The sequence below is a fragment of the Galeopterus variegatus genome, unplaced genomic scaffold (assembly GCF_000696425.1).
Source record: "Galeopterus variegatus unplaced genomic scaffold, G_variegatus-3.0.2 Scaffold2521, whole genome shotgun sequence".
In the NCBI taxonomy this organism is placed as follows: domain Eukaryota; kingdom Metazoa; phylum Chordata; class Mammalia; order Dermoptera; family Cynocephalidae; genus Galeopterus; species Galeopterus variegatus.
In genome coordinates, this window is record NW_007728632.1 from 178,538 (window position 1) to 194,085 (window position 15,548).

General features: G+C 47.9%; 1 protein-coding gene across 1 annotated transcript; it reads right to left on the reverse strand.

Moving 5' to 3' along the window:
* Positions 1–12,372: 12,372 nt before the first annotated feature.
* On the reverse strand, positions 12,373–13,676 carry MRPL36 (mitochondrial ribosomal protein L36). Its single transcript, XM_008582104.1, has one exon. It carries the CDS (start codon positions 13,674–13,676, stop codon positions 12,804–12,806), a length of 873 nt encoding a protein of 290 aa, XP_008580326.1. The 3' UTR covers positions 12,373–12,803.
* Between the last annotated feature and the right edge of the window lie 1,872 nt (positions 13,677–15,548).

A 15,548-nucleotide genomic window follows, 5' to 3' on the forward strand; every position in this document is an offset into this window, starting at 1 on the left:
AGGTGTGCAAAACAGGGAGAGGAGTGGGGAGTGCAGGTACTTGCTTAGAGACTCACAGGAAGTAGCTGACAGCAGATTGCAGGAGCTCATAATCCTGCTTGCTTCCAGGGAGGGAAACTGGGTCTGGGGTTCAAGAGAGATTTTCACTATATTCATGGGTGTCTTTCACATTTTTGAACCATGTGAAGACATTAGTAACATAATTTAAATTAAAATTACTTTAAAAACATTCTATACCATTTGTAGTGGGTTGAATAGCATTCCCCCATAATTCAGGTCTACCTGAAACCTCGAAATGTGACCTTAGTTAGAAATAAGGTCTTCACGGATGCAATTAAGTTAAAGATCCCGAAATATAATTATCCTGCATTAGGGCAGGCCCTAAATTGAATGACTGGTGTCCTTCTAAGAAGAGGAGAGGACACACACACAAAGAAAGGAGAGGGGAGGGTCTTGTAGAGACAGAGGCGAGATTGGAGCTGTGAAGGTCAGGCTGGGGAGCACTGGGAGCCGCAGACGCCAGGAGAGGTGGGAGGACCCTGCCCTCGAGCCTTCAGAGGAGCGTGGCCCTGAAGCACCTTGGTTTTGGACTTCTGGTCTCCAGGACTGGAAAATGACGAATTTCTGTTGTTTTAAGCCATCTTGCTTGGGAATCATATCCAGAGAACTGGAGGAATGTTTCAAAACTGTGTGTAAGGTGTGATTTGATGTAAAAATATACACGTGTCCTGTATATGGCCGGGTTTGGAGGAACACACGTATGTGGGGAGGAAGGAGAAGCCACGGTGCTTTCTCTAAATCTTCTTTTTGTCGATTAACACTCTTGACTTTTAAAAATGAATAATGGGTGTTCAAAGTTCTTTAGGGCAGACATGAAAATCCCAGGGCACCTGAAATCGCTGCCACACACTGCTGGCTACCCCCATTCACCTTCACATATACCCACTTATGCAAGTGTGGGCTCCGACTGTCAGTTCCCACACTTGCTGTAGTGAATGTTCTAGAACAGAGTCAGCAAATGTTTTCAGCAAAGGGCTAGAGAGAAAACATTTTAGGTTCTCTGATATAACGACTTGACTCTGCTGCTGCAGCATGAAAAGGTTCATGGACGATCCGTAAGTAAATGAGCATGGCTGTGCACCAATAAAACTTTATCGACAGAAACAGGCAGTGGCCCGGGCTAGCTGACCCCTGGATGAGACAAGTAAGAGACCATTGTCTGTTGCAGTTGACCACACTGAAGCTCAAACACAGCAAGATGAACAGAGCAGAGGCCAGGGGATGTGTGCCTTCTCCGGTGCATTCAAGACATGCTTGAGAATGGCTTATGCTGAGTTCAGATACTTACTAAGTTATGAGGTTGGTGATCTGGTGGCCCTGCAGCCCCCCGAAGGAAAAAAGAGAAGGAAAAGAGGGGGAGGGAGGGGTCAGCTGTGAGGTTTGCATCAGAATCAGCAGCATCTGGAATTCTGGCTTGCTTAATTCAGGTTAACCACAGGGGGTGGGAGCAGGAGAAGGCGGCTGGAGACCAAGCGGGGCCTGGGCCGCCCCTCCTGCTGGACTCGCTGCCCAGCACTTCTGGGGGCCTGCAGGTCCTCTTCTGCAAGACCTGGAAACATGCCCAGGCCCTGGGAGTCGTCACTGTGGGTGCCGCTCACAGCAAAGCTGAACGATGGCAGGTCGTGGCGCTGGTGGCTGCGGCCGAGGGAGCGCTGGGGCTTCGCTTTCCCATTCAGTTGCCATGTTGCTCAATTCTTTTCAATAAGCATATTTTCCACGAATTTTTCTATTTTTATATGAACACAATGCCTCAAAAAGAAAACCTCAAGAAGTGAACCTGTCATTTCATTCCCACCCTGTCCCTTTCTCCTCTCCAGAAGAAAAACGATTGCTATTTTGGCATGTGCTTCTCCAGAACCTCTTACAGTTACACAAATACTTTTGCTAGAAGAAACATGTGTTTAAATTTAATTTTTACATAAACAAAACACACTTCGCACACACTGCATGGCTCTCTGCAAATATTTAATATTCGGAAGTGCGTCCGGGCTCGTGTTCTGAGACAGCTCATAGAGAGCCATGCTGTTCGTCCAGGGCTGTGTAGGACCCCGGGAAGCCTGTGTGACAGCTGATGTAACCATCTACCCATTGCTGGACATTAACTGCCAGTTCTTTGAAATGACAAATGTTGCTTCTAAGAACAGCTGTGCGGACACTCTTTGTGAGCAAGTATTTCACTAGGATAATGCCCAGAAGTGGCCAGGGTCGAGGAGAATACTATTTCACATATGTTCATTTGGTCTCTGCAGAGCTGCCACCACCCACAGTGTGTCTGTATATCCTTTCCCCAACAGTTTTCCACACTGGACAGCACTGTTTTCAACTTTTGCAAATCCGATGGCAAACATGTTGCGTTTCTATCTCACTTTCATCTCCTCGATCATGAGTGAGAGCGAACACATTCTGGCACGTTCACAATGGATACTGCCTGTTCGTGCCTTTTGCCCATTTTTCTATTAGCTTCTGTGGCCTTCCTAAGGGTCTGGGGTGGCATTTTATGTTCTGCTATGTTATGTCACGTGCGGGCATGTGTCCCCTCGGGCCTGCACCTTGTTTTGTAGAACATGTGTCACGGGAGTCGACGGCAACATCCCCCCTTTCCTGGAGGTCTGCTGAGGGCAGAGCAGAAGGCGCTGAAGGACATGCCCACACATTCTAAGGACAGGTTGTGGACCCAGACTTGGGGACTGCTGTGGTGGCCTGCGTGGAGAGGACTTGCATTCCTGGAGAAAACTGTTGGTGGAGGAAGGATACTGCAGCATTTCCTGCCTGGCCCTACCTGGGCCAGCACAGAGGGACAGACCTCAGAGGTGTCTGACCAACTCCTGGACTTGGAAGCTCAGGCTGGGTACCTGCATCATCTGGGGGAGCCTGAAGACCAAGGTGAGCAGGAGGCCTCTCAGGGGCAGGAGGGGCTGGCTGCAGCAGGAGAGGCTGCTCTTCCTCCCTGTCTCTCTCTGCTCAGTCTGTGGTCAGCGCGCTGGCATGGTCAGTTCTGGACATTTGCCTCCAGAACTGTGAGTAATGATGTCTGTTGTCTAAACCACCTGACCTGCAGTATGGAAGGAAAATCAAATCCCTCCGAGGCTGCTACAGGTCTCGCCTGTGGAGGTGTCTCCTGTCCTGGGGCATCCGTGTGGGCCATTGCCTGGCAGCAGTGTGCTAAGGTCTGAATGTTTATGTCCCCCTCACCCCCAAATTCATAGGTTTCTGCCTTCTGGAGTCTGTATCTTGTTTAAGAGTAGGTCTTCCCGCCCCAAGGCTATACAAATAATTTCTAATAATTCTCCTAATAATTTTTGCTTATTTTTAAAACATATCTGAAATTTACTTCAGCACTTGATCTATGGTAGTGATTCTACGTTTTTCCCAGATGGGCAGGCAATGGTTCCAGCATGATTTACTGTATGCTTTATGCTTTCTCCTTTAATTTGGAATGCTACATTTACGCATTCAACAGTATCACGTAAGTAGATTTCTTTGAGTCTATTCAGTTTCACTAGTCTATTCTATGCATGTGCCATGCTGTTTTAACTATCATACCTCAGCAGGATGTTTTCATATCTGGTAAGGAAGCCTCCCCCCAATTTTCTTTATAAAAGAAGTTTCTTGGCGACCTGTTCACATTTTATCTTCCAAATGAATTTAGAACTTGTCAAGTCCCATAAGCATCCCTGTTGGGATTTGCGCTGCTTTGCATTAGAGATTAGCAGGAGGAGGGTCTTGTTTTGGATTCCCCTGAAAGCTGAACCTGACATAGTGAACAGGAAAGAGTGAGGCTTATTTGAAATGTGATTCCAGCAAGCAGAAGTGAGGGAGGCAGGAATGAGACATGGAGGTCAGAAAACCCACATGGCCAGAAAAGCCCTTGCTATTATCAGATGTTTGAATTCTGGACTTTCTAGCGGATATGCTGTAGTATCTCACTGTGGTTTTAATTTGCATTTCCCTGATGATTAATGCTGTTGGGCATCTTTCCATGTGCTTATTTTTTTGCCATTTGTCTATCATCTTTGGGGAAGTTCCCATTTTAAAGATCAGGTTAACCAGGGCTCAGCTACACCAGAGACCTTGTAAACATCATGTGGGGTGCACCTCCAGAGTTTTCTGCTGAGTAACAGGGAAGCTGGGCATCTGCCTACCACTTCCCATCCCCACAGGCTGAGCACTGTCTGAGGGCTAGCCCCACACTTCTGGCCTCTAGCTCTGGAGAAAACCCTGAGGTGGCACAAAGGACTGTCCTGTAGTGGACACTTGAAGTGGACAGTGACGATGTGTGGGAACTGCCCATCACAGACATGCCAGGTCAGGGGTGTGGCATGGAGCACTCCATGCTGCAGAGGGAAGCCATGCTCTGTTCAAGGGTGATATTTCTAAATTGTGACTCCCCACTGCTGCGGTCACCAAACACCGGCACTGCGCTGTAGAACAATCCTGTTTCCAAGAGCATTTCGTCATCCATCAGGACCACCGGTTCTCACCAGCGATGTGAACCAGGAATGTCCTTTCTGGTGAGCTTTTAAAATGTAGATCCTGACTCCAGACTCCAGCACAGGAATTTGGATTTGGGGCTTTGGGATAAGGATGGAGATCACTGTATTTTTTTCAATCAGTTTTATTGAGGTATACTTTATATGAAATAAAATTTACTGATTTGGTGAGTTTCAGCAGGTGTGTACAGTTGTGAGCCACCACCAAAATTCAGATTTCTGATATCGGTGATTTGTGTCTTCTCTCTTTTTTCTTGATTAGACAGACGAGCTAAGGATTAACCAATCTTTCATTCCTTTCAAAGAGCCAGCTTTTGGTTTCTTTCTTTTTTCCTATTATTATTCTGTTTTTTTAAATTTGTTTTTCATTATTTCCTTCTGCTGCTTATTTTGCATTTCATGCATTCTTTTTCTATATGTAGAAGTTTAGACACTGTTCTGAGTCAGATGTAAGCATTTGATGCCATAAATTTCCTTCAAGTGCTGCTTTAGCTGCCTCCCGCACATTCTGACATGTTGCGTGCTCATGTCCACGCAGTTCAGTCTTTTTTCTTTGTGAGTTCTTTGATCCTTGCATTATGTAGAATTGTGCTGTTTAATTTCCAATGATTTGTGTGATTTTCTAGATTTCTTTATGTTATTAAATCCTAGTCTAATACCATGTAGTCAGAGAACATGTTCTTCATGACTTCAGTCCTTTTACATCCATGAAGACTTGTCTTACAGCCCAGACCATGGTCAATGTTGTTGCGTGTTCCACATGGACCTTAACAGAATATTCTGATGACATTGGGGGAGTCTTCAATAAGTATCAATTAGATTGAGTTGGTCGATAGTGTCATTCACATCTACATCCTTCATCCTTACTCTGTTTTGGGGTCTCCTCATCCTATCACTTACTGAGAGAGAAGTATTGCTATCTCCACCTGTAATTGTGGATTTCTGTCTCCTTGCAGGTCTATGCATTTTTGCCATGTTTTAAACCCCTATTATTAGATGCATAAATACTTAGGATTGTTATCTACTCTTCATTAATTAACCCATCTATCATTATACCTGCTCATTTTTGGTGATCTAACTTCTACTTTGACTGACATTGACATAGCCACTCCAGCTTTTGATTTTTGTTTCCATGGTATTTTCTTCTACCCTTTAACCTACCCGTGACTTGTAGATAAAATGGGTTTCTTGTAGACAGCATATATTTGGGTCTCGCTTTTTTATGCAATCTGATAATCTCTGCTATTTGTTTGCAGTGATTAGACCATTTACATAAAATTATTGATGAGGTTAAATTCAAAATTTACAATCTTGTCCTTTATTTTTTATTTAATCATGTCAATACATTGTTCCCTTTTTTCTCTTTTGGTTACTTTAAATTAATTCATTATATTAATATTTCATGTTTTTCTCCATTATTGGCTTATTAGATATATCCTTTTTGTTTTATTTTCTCAGTGGCTGGTTCACTGTTTACAGGATACATCTGCAACATCACATTCAACATTTGAATAGTATTTACTGCTTCACGGATAGTGGAAGAGCTTTGCTGCTTCATGCTATTGTGGTCAATACAGACTATTTTCTGTCCTTTTCCTTCTGGCTTTTCCATGATGTCATGAAAATGCAATAATAAAGTATGTAGCTTATTTAGAACAGGCTCCTGTCTGTCAGGGTAATGGATTTGAGGTACATCCATGTTTTCATTTGTATCGGTGCTTTTTTCCTTTTTTTATTGCTGAACACTATTGTAAGAATGTACCATGGTTTGTTTATCCATTCACCAGCTAACATGTTTACCCATTCCAGTTTGTTTGTTTCAATTATATATAAAATTACTATAAACATTCACATAAAGGTTTTAGTGTGAACATAAGTTTTCATTGTTCTTGGAAAAATACCCAGGAGTGGGATTGCAGACTAACAGTGTACTTAACTCTATGAGAGATAGCCAAACTGTCTCCCACACGGCAGTACTATTTTGCATTGAGAGCTACAATTGCTGTCCATTCTTACCCCAACTTGATTTTGTCCATTTTCAAACCATTCTAATGGGTTTAATTTGCTTCTCACTAAAGTTTAGTACTGAGCATCTTTTTTATGTGCTTATTTTCCATTGGTATATTTTCTTTTGTGGAATATCTTTTCAAAACTTTTTTCCACTTTTAATTGTGTTGTTTTCCTATTATTGAGTTTTGAGATATCTTTATTGTGGTGGATTGGATGCCCCCTCACCTCCCCAACCTCGTTGAGGCTTAATCCCCACGGTAACCATTGAGGGTGGAAAACCTTATTATGGTAATTGAGAGGTGGGGCCTTGAAGAGATGATTAGATTCTACAACACAGTAGTGAGTGGATTAATAATGGTGGTTGTGGGCGTGGTTCTGAGGGCTTTAAAAGAGCATGAAAGAAACTGTCTCTCTCTGCTCTGCCATTTTCTGCCATGTGAGACCCCCGGGGTCACTGTTGCCATCACCAAGACCCTTACCAAATGTGTTCTCTGCACTTTGGACTTCTGAGCCTCCCAAACTGTAAGCAATAAATTTCATTTTCTTAAAAATTACCCAGTTCCAGGTATTTTGTTATAAGCAACAGAAACGGACTAATACACATATATGCTTTAAGTCTATTCCTGTATCAGAAACGTGGTTTGCAAGTATTGTCTTTTAGTTTCTGGCTTTCTCTTTCACACAGTGTCTACTGAAGAGCAGAAGATACTAATTTTGATGAAATCTGATTTATCAGTGTTTTCTTCTATGGGCCACGCTTTTGGTGTTGTATCTAAGCAATTTGCCACAACCCAAGTCACAAGTATTTCCTTCTACGTTTTGTTTGAGAAGTTCTTACAGTACTAAGCTTTACACTTATGCCTATGACTCAGTTTTAGTTCATCTTTGTACGTGGTGGAAGGGGTGTATGTGGAAACCTAATTTTCTGGCATCGTCTGTGGAAGAGCCTTTCTTCACTGAATTGCCTTTAAGCCTGTTTTGAAAACACGCGTGGGTCTACCTATGAACACTGCTCAGTTCTGCTGACCAATGTGTGCTGCCTAAGCCCTACTGCATTGTCTTGGTGGCTGTGGCTTTATAGAAAGCCTTGAAATCAGGTACTGTGAGTCCTCCAACTTTTTTTTGTTTTCAAAATTATTTTGGTTATTCTACTTTCTTTGCCTTTCCATATAATTTTTGGAATAACCATGGCATTTTGCAAAAAAATTCCTTCTGTGGTTTTTATTAGGAGTGCACTGAATCTAGACAATTTGGAGGGAATTTACATCTTAACAATACTGAGTCATCCCAGCAATGAACACAGTATATCTCTTCATTTATTTAGATCCAATTCTTTCAACAGTGTTTGTTAATTTTAAGTATACAAAATGTGCACATATTTTTAGATTTATATCCAAATATTTCATGTTTTGGTTGCTACCATAAATAGTACTTTTACTATCCATTTCTAGTTGTTCATTGTTAGTATATACAAATACAAAAACCCCTCTTACTAAATGGATAATAGAGAAAACATGAAATATTTCTGACAGGTTAGGGTCATTGTGAAAGTAAACCCAGGATAGGATAAGAAGTTTTAATGATCTAAACAAGGGATGGGAACACATCTTCTGTAAAAGTCCAAGAGTAAATATTCTGGATTTTCAGGACATATGGTGTTTGTTGCAGCTATCCAACTACTGCTGTGGCTACTGTAGGAGCCATGGACAGCGCATGCATGAGCGAGTGTGCTGTTTTCCAGTGAAGTGTTACTTGACAAATGTAGGTGGTGAGCAGGGCTTGGCCTGTGGACCACAGCTGGCTGCCTCCTGACCTCCATGCAGCGGTGTTATGCTGGAATCTGGGGCTCTAAGTGCTGGTCCTTCTGCATGCTGGACAGTACAGGGCTGTGGGCGGATGTGACCAGCCTATTTGCTGTGACCTGAGATCAGATAGAGACTAACAAGCCAGGAGAGAGGAATGACTGAGACTCCTCAGTGCCAGGTAGAGCTCCAGGCGGTCAACTGTAGTCACAGATCCTGTGGACTGGACCCCATCGCTTCACTACACCCGTTACTGCCTGTCCCTTGGCACAGTTCCATGGAGTCACTCACAGGGGCACAGAGCACCGCCAAGTGCCCAGCTCAGGGTTGGAGGCTCAAGGCTTAGTCAAAACCACACTTACCTGTACAGAGAAAATAATCGAAGAGAAGGAAGGTGTGTGTGCGTGTGCACGTGTGCATGTGTGTGTGCATGTGCATGCATGTATGAAACTAGAGCCCTGGACTACCAGTGTTAGATTGCTCCTCCCACACTCCAGTGTTGGGGGAGATCAGGGCTCCCTGGAGGGGACAGGCAGCCAATGCTTTGGAACAAAGTGTGGGCTTGGCCTCACAGGATGGACTGGCTTTGGGTAAGCGCCTGTTTGCAGGTCAGCAGGACCAGCTGACTCCACACTTGGGGAGAGTGCCCACTGCATGCCAGACCCTGCAGTAGGTGCTGAGGACATACCCAGGACTAAGAAATGGGTTCTGTCCCCCAATGTCCTGATCCACTAAGCTGCTGTAATAAAACACCACAGATTGGTGGCTTGTAAACAGCAGAAACATCTCTCACAGCTGTGGAGGTTGGGATATCCAAGAAGAGACACCAGCAGATTTGGTGTCTGGTGAGGCTGCTCCCTGAGCCCTGGCGTGGTGGGAGGGGCGAGCAGCATCCTGGGGCCTCTTCTATTAGGGCACGGATCCCATTCATGGGGCTCCAGCTTCATGACTGAATCACCCCCAAAGGCTCCACCTCCGGGTACCCTCACATCGGGTGTTACAGCTTTAACATGAATTTGGGGGAACACTCACATTCAGGCCATAGCATGCAGTTCTCTGGGTTCTCAGAAGAACCCCGAGGGGACAGGTGAGTCGTAACTCTGTCCCTTTCAAACATGAGGCTTCCACAGAGGCTTCTTCCCCAGGACCCTATTCTGAGGAGTGACCAGTCACCCAGCCCCAGGAGTTGCCCCACTTTCTCCACCGCTCCTCTTGCTTCTGCAGCATGGACCAGCCACACCGTGCAGCAGACAGCCCGAGCCCTCTGTGTCTTGACACGACAGGAGTTCTTGCCCACACAGAATCCACAGTGCATCTGGGTGGCCGCTCGGGGCAACCATCTTCCAAGTGGCAGCCGGGCATTGCAGCCCACATGACCCCATTGGCCCCTCCACCTCTGAAGTGCTCCCAGCACTGCTGTGGGAGGAGAGAAAAGACTCACCCTCAGTGCTTCTGCCGAAAAGCAGCACACCCGCTGTTCACACGTGGCAGGCTGAAGCCCATGGGTGGGCCATGCCTGGGCAGGGAAGCAGGATCCCCCCCCAGGTCCAGCAAGGAAGGAGGGCTGGACCCGCTGAGCAGCGCTGGTTACGCCTTCCATGCTTCTGTCACCATAGTGACACTGAGGTTCATGACACAGATCAAGTCAGACCCGATGCATAAGCAATCTATCAAGTCATAAATATTGATATGTAAATGTACCAACTCTTTCTTATGAAAAGACATGTCTCTGTGGGTACATGTGTGACATTACACAGAAGATGATCTGTCCCTGCTGATGGCTGCCGGTCTCCTCTGGGGAGTGCACGGGCAGACAGGCTGGCAATTGTGACGTGTTCTTATCATCTGTCCATGTGGTCACTCATTTTTCTTCTGCCTGCGGCATTGTCCCCAGTTGATTGTCCTCTAAGTCTCTTGGGGAATAGACAATAATGTGTATTTGAACAGCACCTCTAACTTTCCAAAGCATATTCTGTTACTCAGTTTATCAGCACAAAACCTCCATGAGACAGGGAGGGCGTGGCAGATAGTGCTGGTGACCCTGGCCCACCTCTGGGCCACCCTGGCTGCAGGGGGTAGCTCCACCTGGAGCTCCCACGTCTGCAGGGCAGCTTTCTCTGGATCCACCTTCAGGGTAGCTTGGAAGAGCCTGGGATTAAGACCCCACAGGCGACCCTCGACCGTGAGTGATGGGAACCATGGGTAAACTGGTTCACACTCCACACAGGATGGAGCCCCTCATCCTGCGTCCATCGCAGCTCTTCCCCCGTCCTAACCTGAGCTCTGGTTTCACTCCTAGTTGGATCCCCTGCACCCCAGTCCTTGTCACGAGGTTAGGCGAGGCAACATTAATCCCATGTCATGGTCGAGAAAACACAAGCCCAGAGAAGTTGTAACTTGCCACCTATGGTGGTTCCCAGCTGGGGGCAATCTGCTCTGCAAGGGGCATTTGGTGGTGTCTGGAGACGTTTTTGTTCGGCCCCACGTGTCGGGGGTGCTGCTGGCACCTGGTGGGTGGAGCCCAGGGATGCTGCTTAACACCCTACGGTGCACAGAAAATGGCCCAGCTCCAAATGTCAGTGGTGCCGTGGTGGAGAAACCTGGGCCTAGTGTCATGGGGCAGCTTGGGGGTGGGTCCTGCAGTTAACGCCATGTAGACCTCAGAGTGCTCAGCAGCCTTCCCCAAGCTCAGCACAAAAATCGCAAGCAATGTAAAGTGGCTGATTGGGCCACTAAGCTTTGGGGTAGACTGTGATGCAGAGCCACAGGTGACCCACATACTCACCATTGCTCCCAAGAGGCACCAAGTGTCCTCAAATGGACACAAAGAGCTCCTGCCCAGCCTGTGCCCCACAAGATCCCTACCCGCAGCCAGAGTTCAGGGACGGTGAATGAATCAAGCTATTCAGGCTTATTTTTATTGGAAAATGTTCTCAACTGGAAAATTTTGGAAATAAAATGATGAAATGTATTCTATATTTGCTAATTATAAAAACACACGCAACACTGAAAGCAGTAATAGGCAACATTTAGTGCATCTGCTATGTGTCACGTACTTCTGACTCTGACAGAAGAATTCTGAAGTGGCTTCCTAGTTCCATTTAACAGATGAGGAAACTGAGGCACACAGCAAGGTTATACTGGCAAGTGGCACGGTTGGGGGTTCAAATCCATGCTGGAAACCACTATGCAACACTGCCTTTCGAAGTACGAGAAGTGAACAATTAAAATCGACACACAGGTGCGTTTCACAGTAGAAAGGGCACCAGTGGTCAAGGTGCAGCCATGGCCTCCTGCCACCTGTCAGGTCTCTTCTTGACCCCGCTCCTCTGCTGTCCCAGAGGCCCAGTTACCGACAGGACTCCTTGGGGCAACACCAAGACTCCAGATCATCTCATTCTGGATTCTCTGCCCATGACTACCATCAATCAGTGCACAAGGCCCAGACTGCAGGCTCCTCTCCCCAAGGAAACCCAGCAGGATCAGGTCTGAAGCACAGCACACATCACAACAGCTGCTGCACTGCCTTGGGAAACTGAACCTGAGTCTCAAAACCTTCACACTTAACTATGAACTGTCATTATCCTCTGAGAAGGTCCCTATATTCATGACACTTACAGGAAAACGGTTTTCTGGTAACATCCTCTTTGGATGAAGTGTTGTTCTCAAGGGGAAACTTGTCCACAGCTGTCTGCAATGGTGTCATGGGACTACACTAGCAGACCAGTTCAGAACATTGGTGAGTTAACTGTGCCAGACCAAACCAAAGTTCTTTGGATTTATGCAGATTGATTTCCCTGAGAGCACAACCACCACCCAGCTTCCTAGCACTGACAAATGGCAGCATTCCCCAAATGCGGAGATGTCCAATGCTTCCTATGGATACTGTAGATTCTTCTGCAAAACCACCAGTGTATTATTTTATTCCTTTGTATGTGTGTGTGTGTACACACTACTTCTTTCTGAAAACATCAACTTGCTCGTATAAAAAGCATTACTATGGAGTCTCATAGGGTGACAAACATATTTAATTGATCTCCAAAATACATTTGTATGTAAGCAAATTAAATTTTCCTTGAGTTTACAATGGCTATCCCCATCTTTCACTCTCACCCTGGAAGGTAGGGAATGTTGGGACAACAGGACTGCACCCGCGTCGAGAAGCTGTCGCACGGTGCCATCCAGACTTAACTCGGTCCTTTCTAAAGTGCCTGCATTCTGACGTCGGCGGACACCACCAGCCGTCCCTTCACACTGCCTGGTGACCTCCGGCTCTGGCACAGGCACAACTTGCAGGAAGGTACACACACAGGGGTGAGACAGCCGGGGGCCGAGCCGGCAGCACCTCAAGGCCGAGGGTCTCGGAGCACGCACGGTTCAGACTTCATCTCTCCTTGCACAGGCAAAGCCACTTCCGCGGGGCCTTCCCGTCCAGGCCGGGCTACATCTGCCTCTGCTTGTGCTTGGGGCTGGCGCTGCAGTACACGAACCAGCGGCCGCGCCGCTTCACCAGGCGGCAGTGGGCGCAGCGCCGCCTCAGCACGGCCTTGGTCTTGAAGCCCAGCGCGGGCGGCGGCGCCAGGCCGGGGGGCGGCCGCAGGGGCGCGGGGAGGGCCGCGGGGAGACCCAGGCGCAGCAGCGGGCGGGCCGCGGAGCTCAGCAGCCTGCTCAGCAGGAGAGAGGCCATGCTGCGATCGAGTCTGCGGGGACAGACGGAGGCGGGGGTCCCGGGCCGGGCCGCGCTCCGGCTACACCCGCCGGCCCTCCACGTGTGCCCAACCCAGGCCCCGGTCCCCGTCCGCCAGACCCCGACCCACGCCGGGGAGGGCAGCGACGCCTCCCCAGGGCCCGGCCAGGCCCTGCGGACCCCGCGAACTCGGGCCCCCTCCGCCGACGGGACCGCGAGCAGCGAGCCCCCCAGGGCCGCAGGACCCCCGCCCCACGCGCCGGCGAGGTGGGACCCGCGACCCCCTCGGGGAAACTGAAGCCAGGGGCTCCGGGGCGGCCGAACGCGCCATTCCGCTCCCCCCAGCCACAACCTCCACACCCCGCAGCCCCGGCCCTCGGGACAACCGGGACCCCTCACCTGGGAAGAAAGTGCTAGGCCTCCCGGCAACGCGCCCTCGCCACGCGCCGGCGCAGTAGGGCGGAGACGCCAGCGCCGGAAGCCGCCGCCAGGAAGAAAGATGGCGGCAGGATCACGTGGTATGCCCACCATCCGGAGTCGGAGACGGAGCCGCATGCGCGCTGGGGCCCGAGGCCGCCGCCTCCTACCCGGAAGTCCCCGCCCGCGCGCCTGCTGTTTAGGCGGCATGGCAGACGTTCTCGGTGAAAACATGCAGAAATGAGAACGAAAATAGATATCCGGAATGAAAAAGAAATCACTACCGACTAGACGTTAGAAGAAACTGACAAATACCAACGTCTGAACGGATTGTAGAAAGATCACATGTTATTATTAAGTGGGCATCTTGGGAGAAATATGAAGAAGCTCCTGGAAACGAGTGACAATAGACAATGTCCCTAGCTGGGTACAATCAAACTATCTTTTCCTCCCCTCCTACATTATGAAAAACCTACAGAAAAATGGAAAGAATTCTCCAGTGAACACCCGTATATCCACCACGCAGACTCTACAATTAAGTCGCTTACACCTGTGTTTTCAGGTACCTGTCCGTGACTCCACCCACCTCACCTGCCAGGTACCAGAAGGAGCTGCAGACACAGCCACATCCGCCCGCCCTCCCTGCCGTCCGCACTCGCTGAGCATCGCTAACTCAGCCCACATGTGCACCCGACCAGGTGAACGTGGGGCTCAGGAGTTTCAGCAGCTTCAAGACAAATATGTCCTGACCCACACGTTTGTGGGGACACCTTTCACTTTTCGGGAGGTTTTTTGAAATCTGCCTTCTTGTTTCCTACTGCCTTTCTCCCCTCTTTATCATGTCCCCGACCTCCCACCCATCCCTAGGTGTTTTGTTTTTGGTCCTCGGGCTCGGGCCACAGCAAAGAAAAGGCAGATGCTGGAGTGTGTCAAAGGGCAAAATCACAACAAATTGAAAGATCTCAATTGGCTTTATTGCAATTCTAGAGTCGGGCAACATTTCATTCGGTATAAGAGTAAGTTCGAATGAGCCGTGTAGATGAGGTTGGTTTTATAGAGAGAAAAGGCTGAAGAAAACAGAGACAAAAGCCAAAAATTGGTCATTTCAGTTACTTTCTTTGTAAGGTGGGGACAGGGAGACAGAACAATAGAAAAATAAGTGACTAGTTCTATCAGGTTCCTTTAGGCTTTCTCTTTTGTGTAAGGATCAAAGCAGCACCAAAGCAGTGAGAACTTCATTGTCATGCCATTGAAGATTTAAACTGGTCTGTTTGGGAAACTGACTGTTACTTCTCTTTCCTGATTTCTTGGTCAGACCACCACTTAGTTTAGGTTTGGTGAGGTGGAATTTAGCAGGGGTGACGCCATTTTAATTTTTAGTCTGGTTTTTGGGGCCTAGTGCAGGAACTTAGTCAAAAGCAATGGCCTCCTGTAATTTTTATTTTACAAGTGTCAAGCTGCAACTGAACCCAAGTTGGGTTGGATTACAAACCAGAATTGGTTCCCAAGCTGGCTCTAAATAAAATGGTCCATTTTAAAGTCTGTATTTGCATGCTGGATAAAATCAATTATAGCTTTGGTGCAGAAATCCCCCAAATAAGCTGTCCCCTGCAGCCACACACAGGAACACTGAGCATCCTGCATCGTGAACACACTTCCAGTTTCTTATGCTAAGCAACGGGGACTCCTTCATACAATAAAATCACCTTAAATGTCTCCTGATTATCGATTACCATAAGAATATAAACAATGTAGTTTTCATCTTCCCAGCCTTCTCCCAAATAAGAATCACCAGGGGGGCTGGCTGGTTAGCTCAGTTATAACGCGGTGTTACAACACCAAGGTCAAGGCTTCGGATGCCCATACCGCCTGGCCGCGGAAACAACAAACAAGAGTCTCCGGGCACCTACTAAGACTGCCCAGTTACCTGCCTCATCAGGCCCGAAACAGTATCTGCTCGGCCGACGGCGGAGCGCATGCGCACCCTGCGCCACGCCCCGCGCGCGCCTTCACAGGGCGAAATAAGTCCCGAAAGCGCGAGCCCCCGCAAGAAGCCGTGCGCATGCGTCGGCGCTCGAGCGA

Excerpts from the sequence above, each read along its gene's own strand:
- MRPL36 (XM_008582104.1), bottom strand. The coding sequence starts at position 13,676 with ATGCCGCCTAAACAGCAGGCGCGCGGGCGGGGACTTCCGGGTAGGAGG.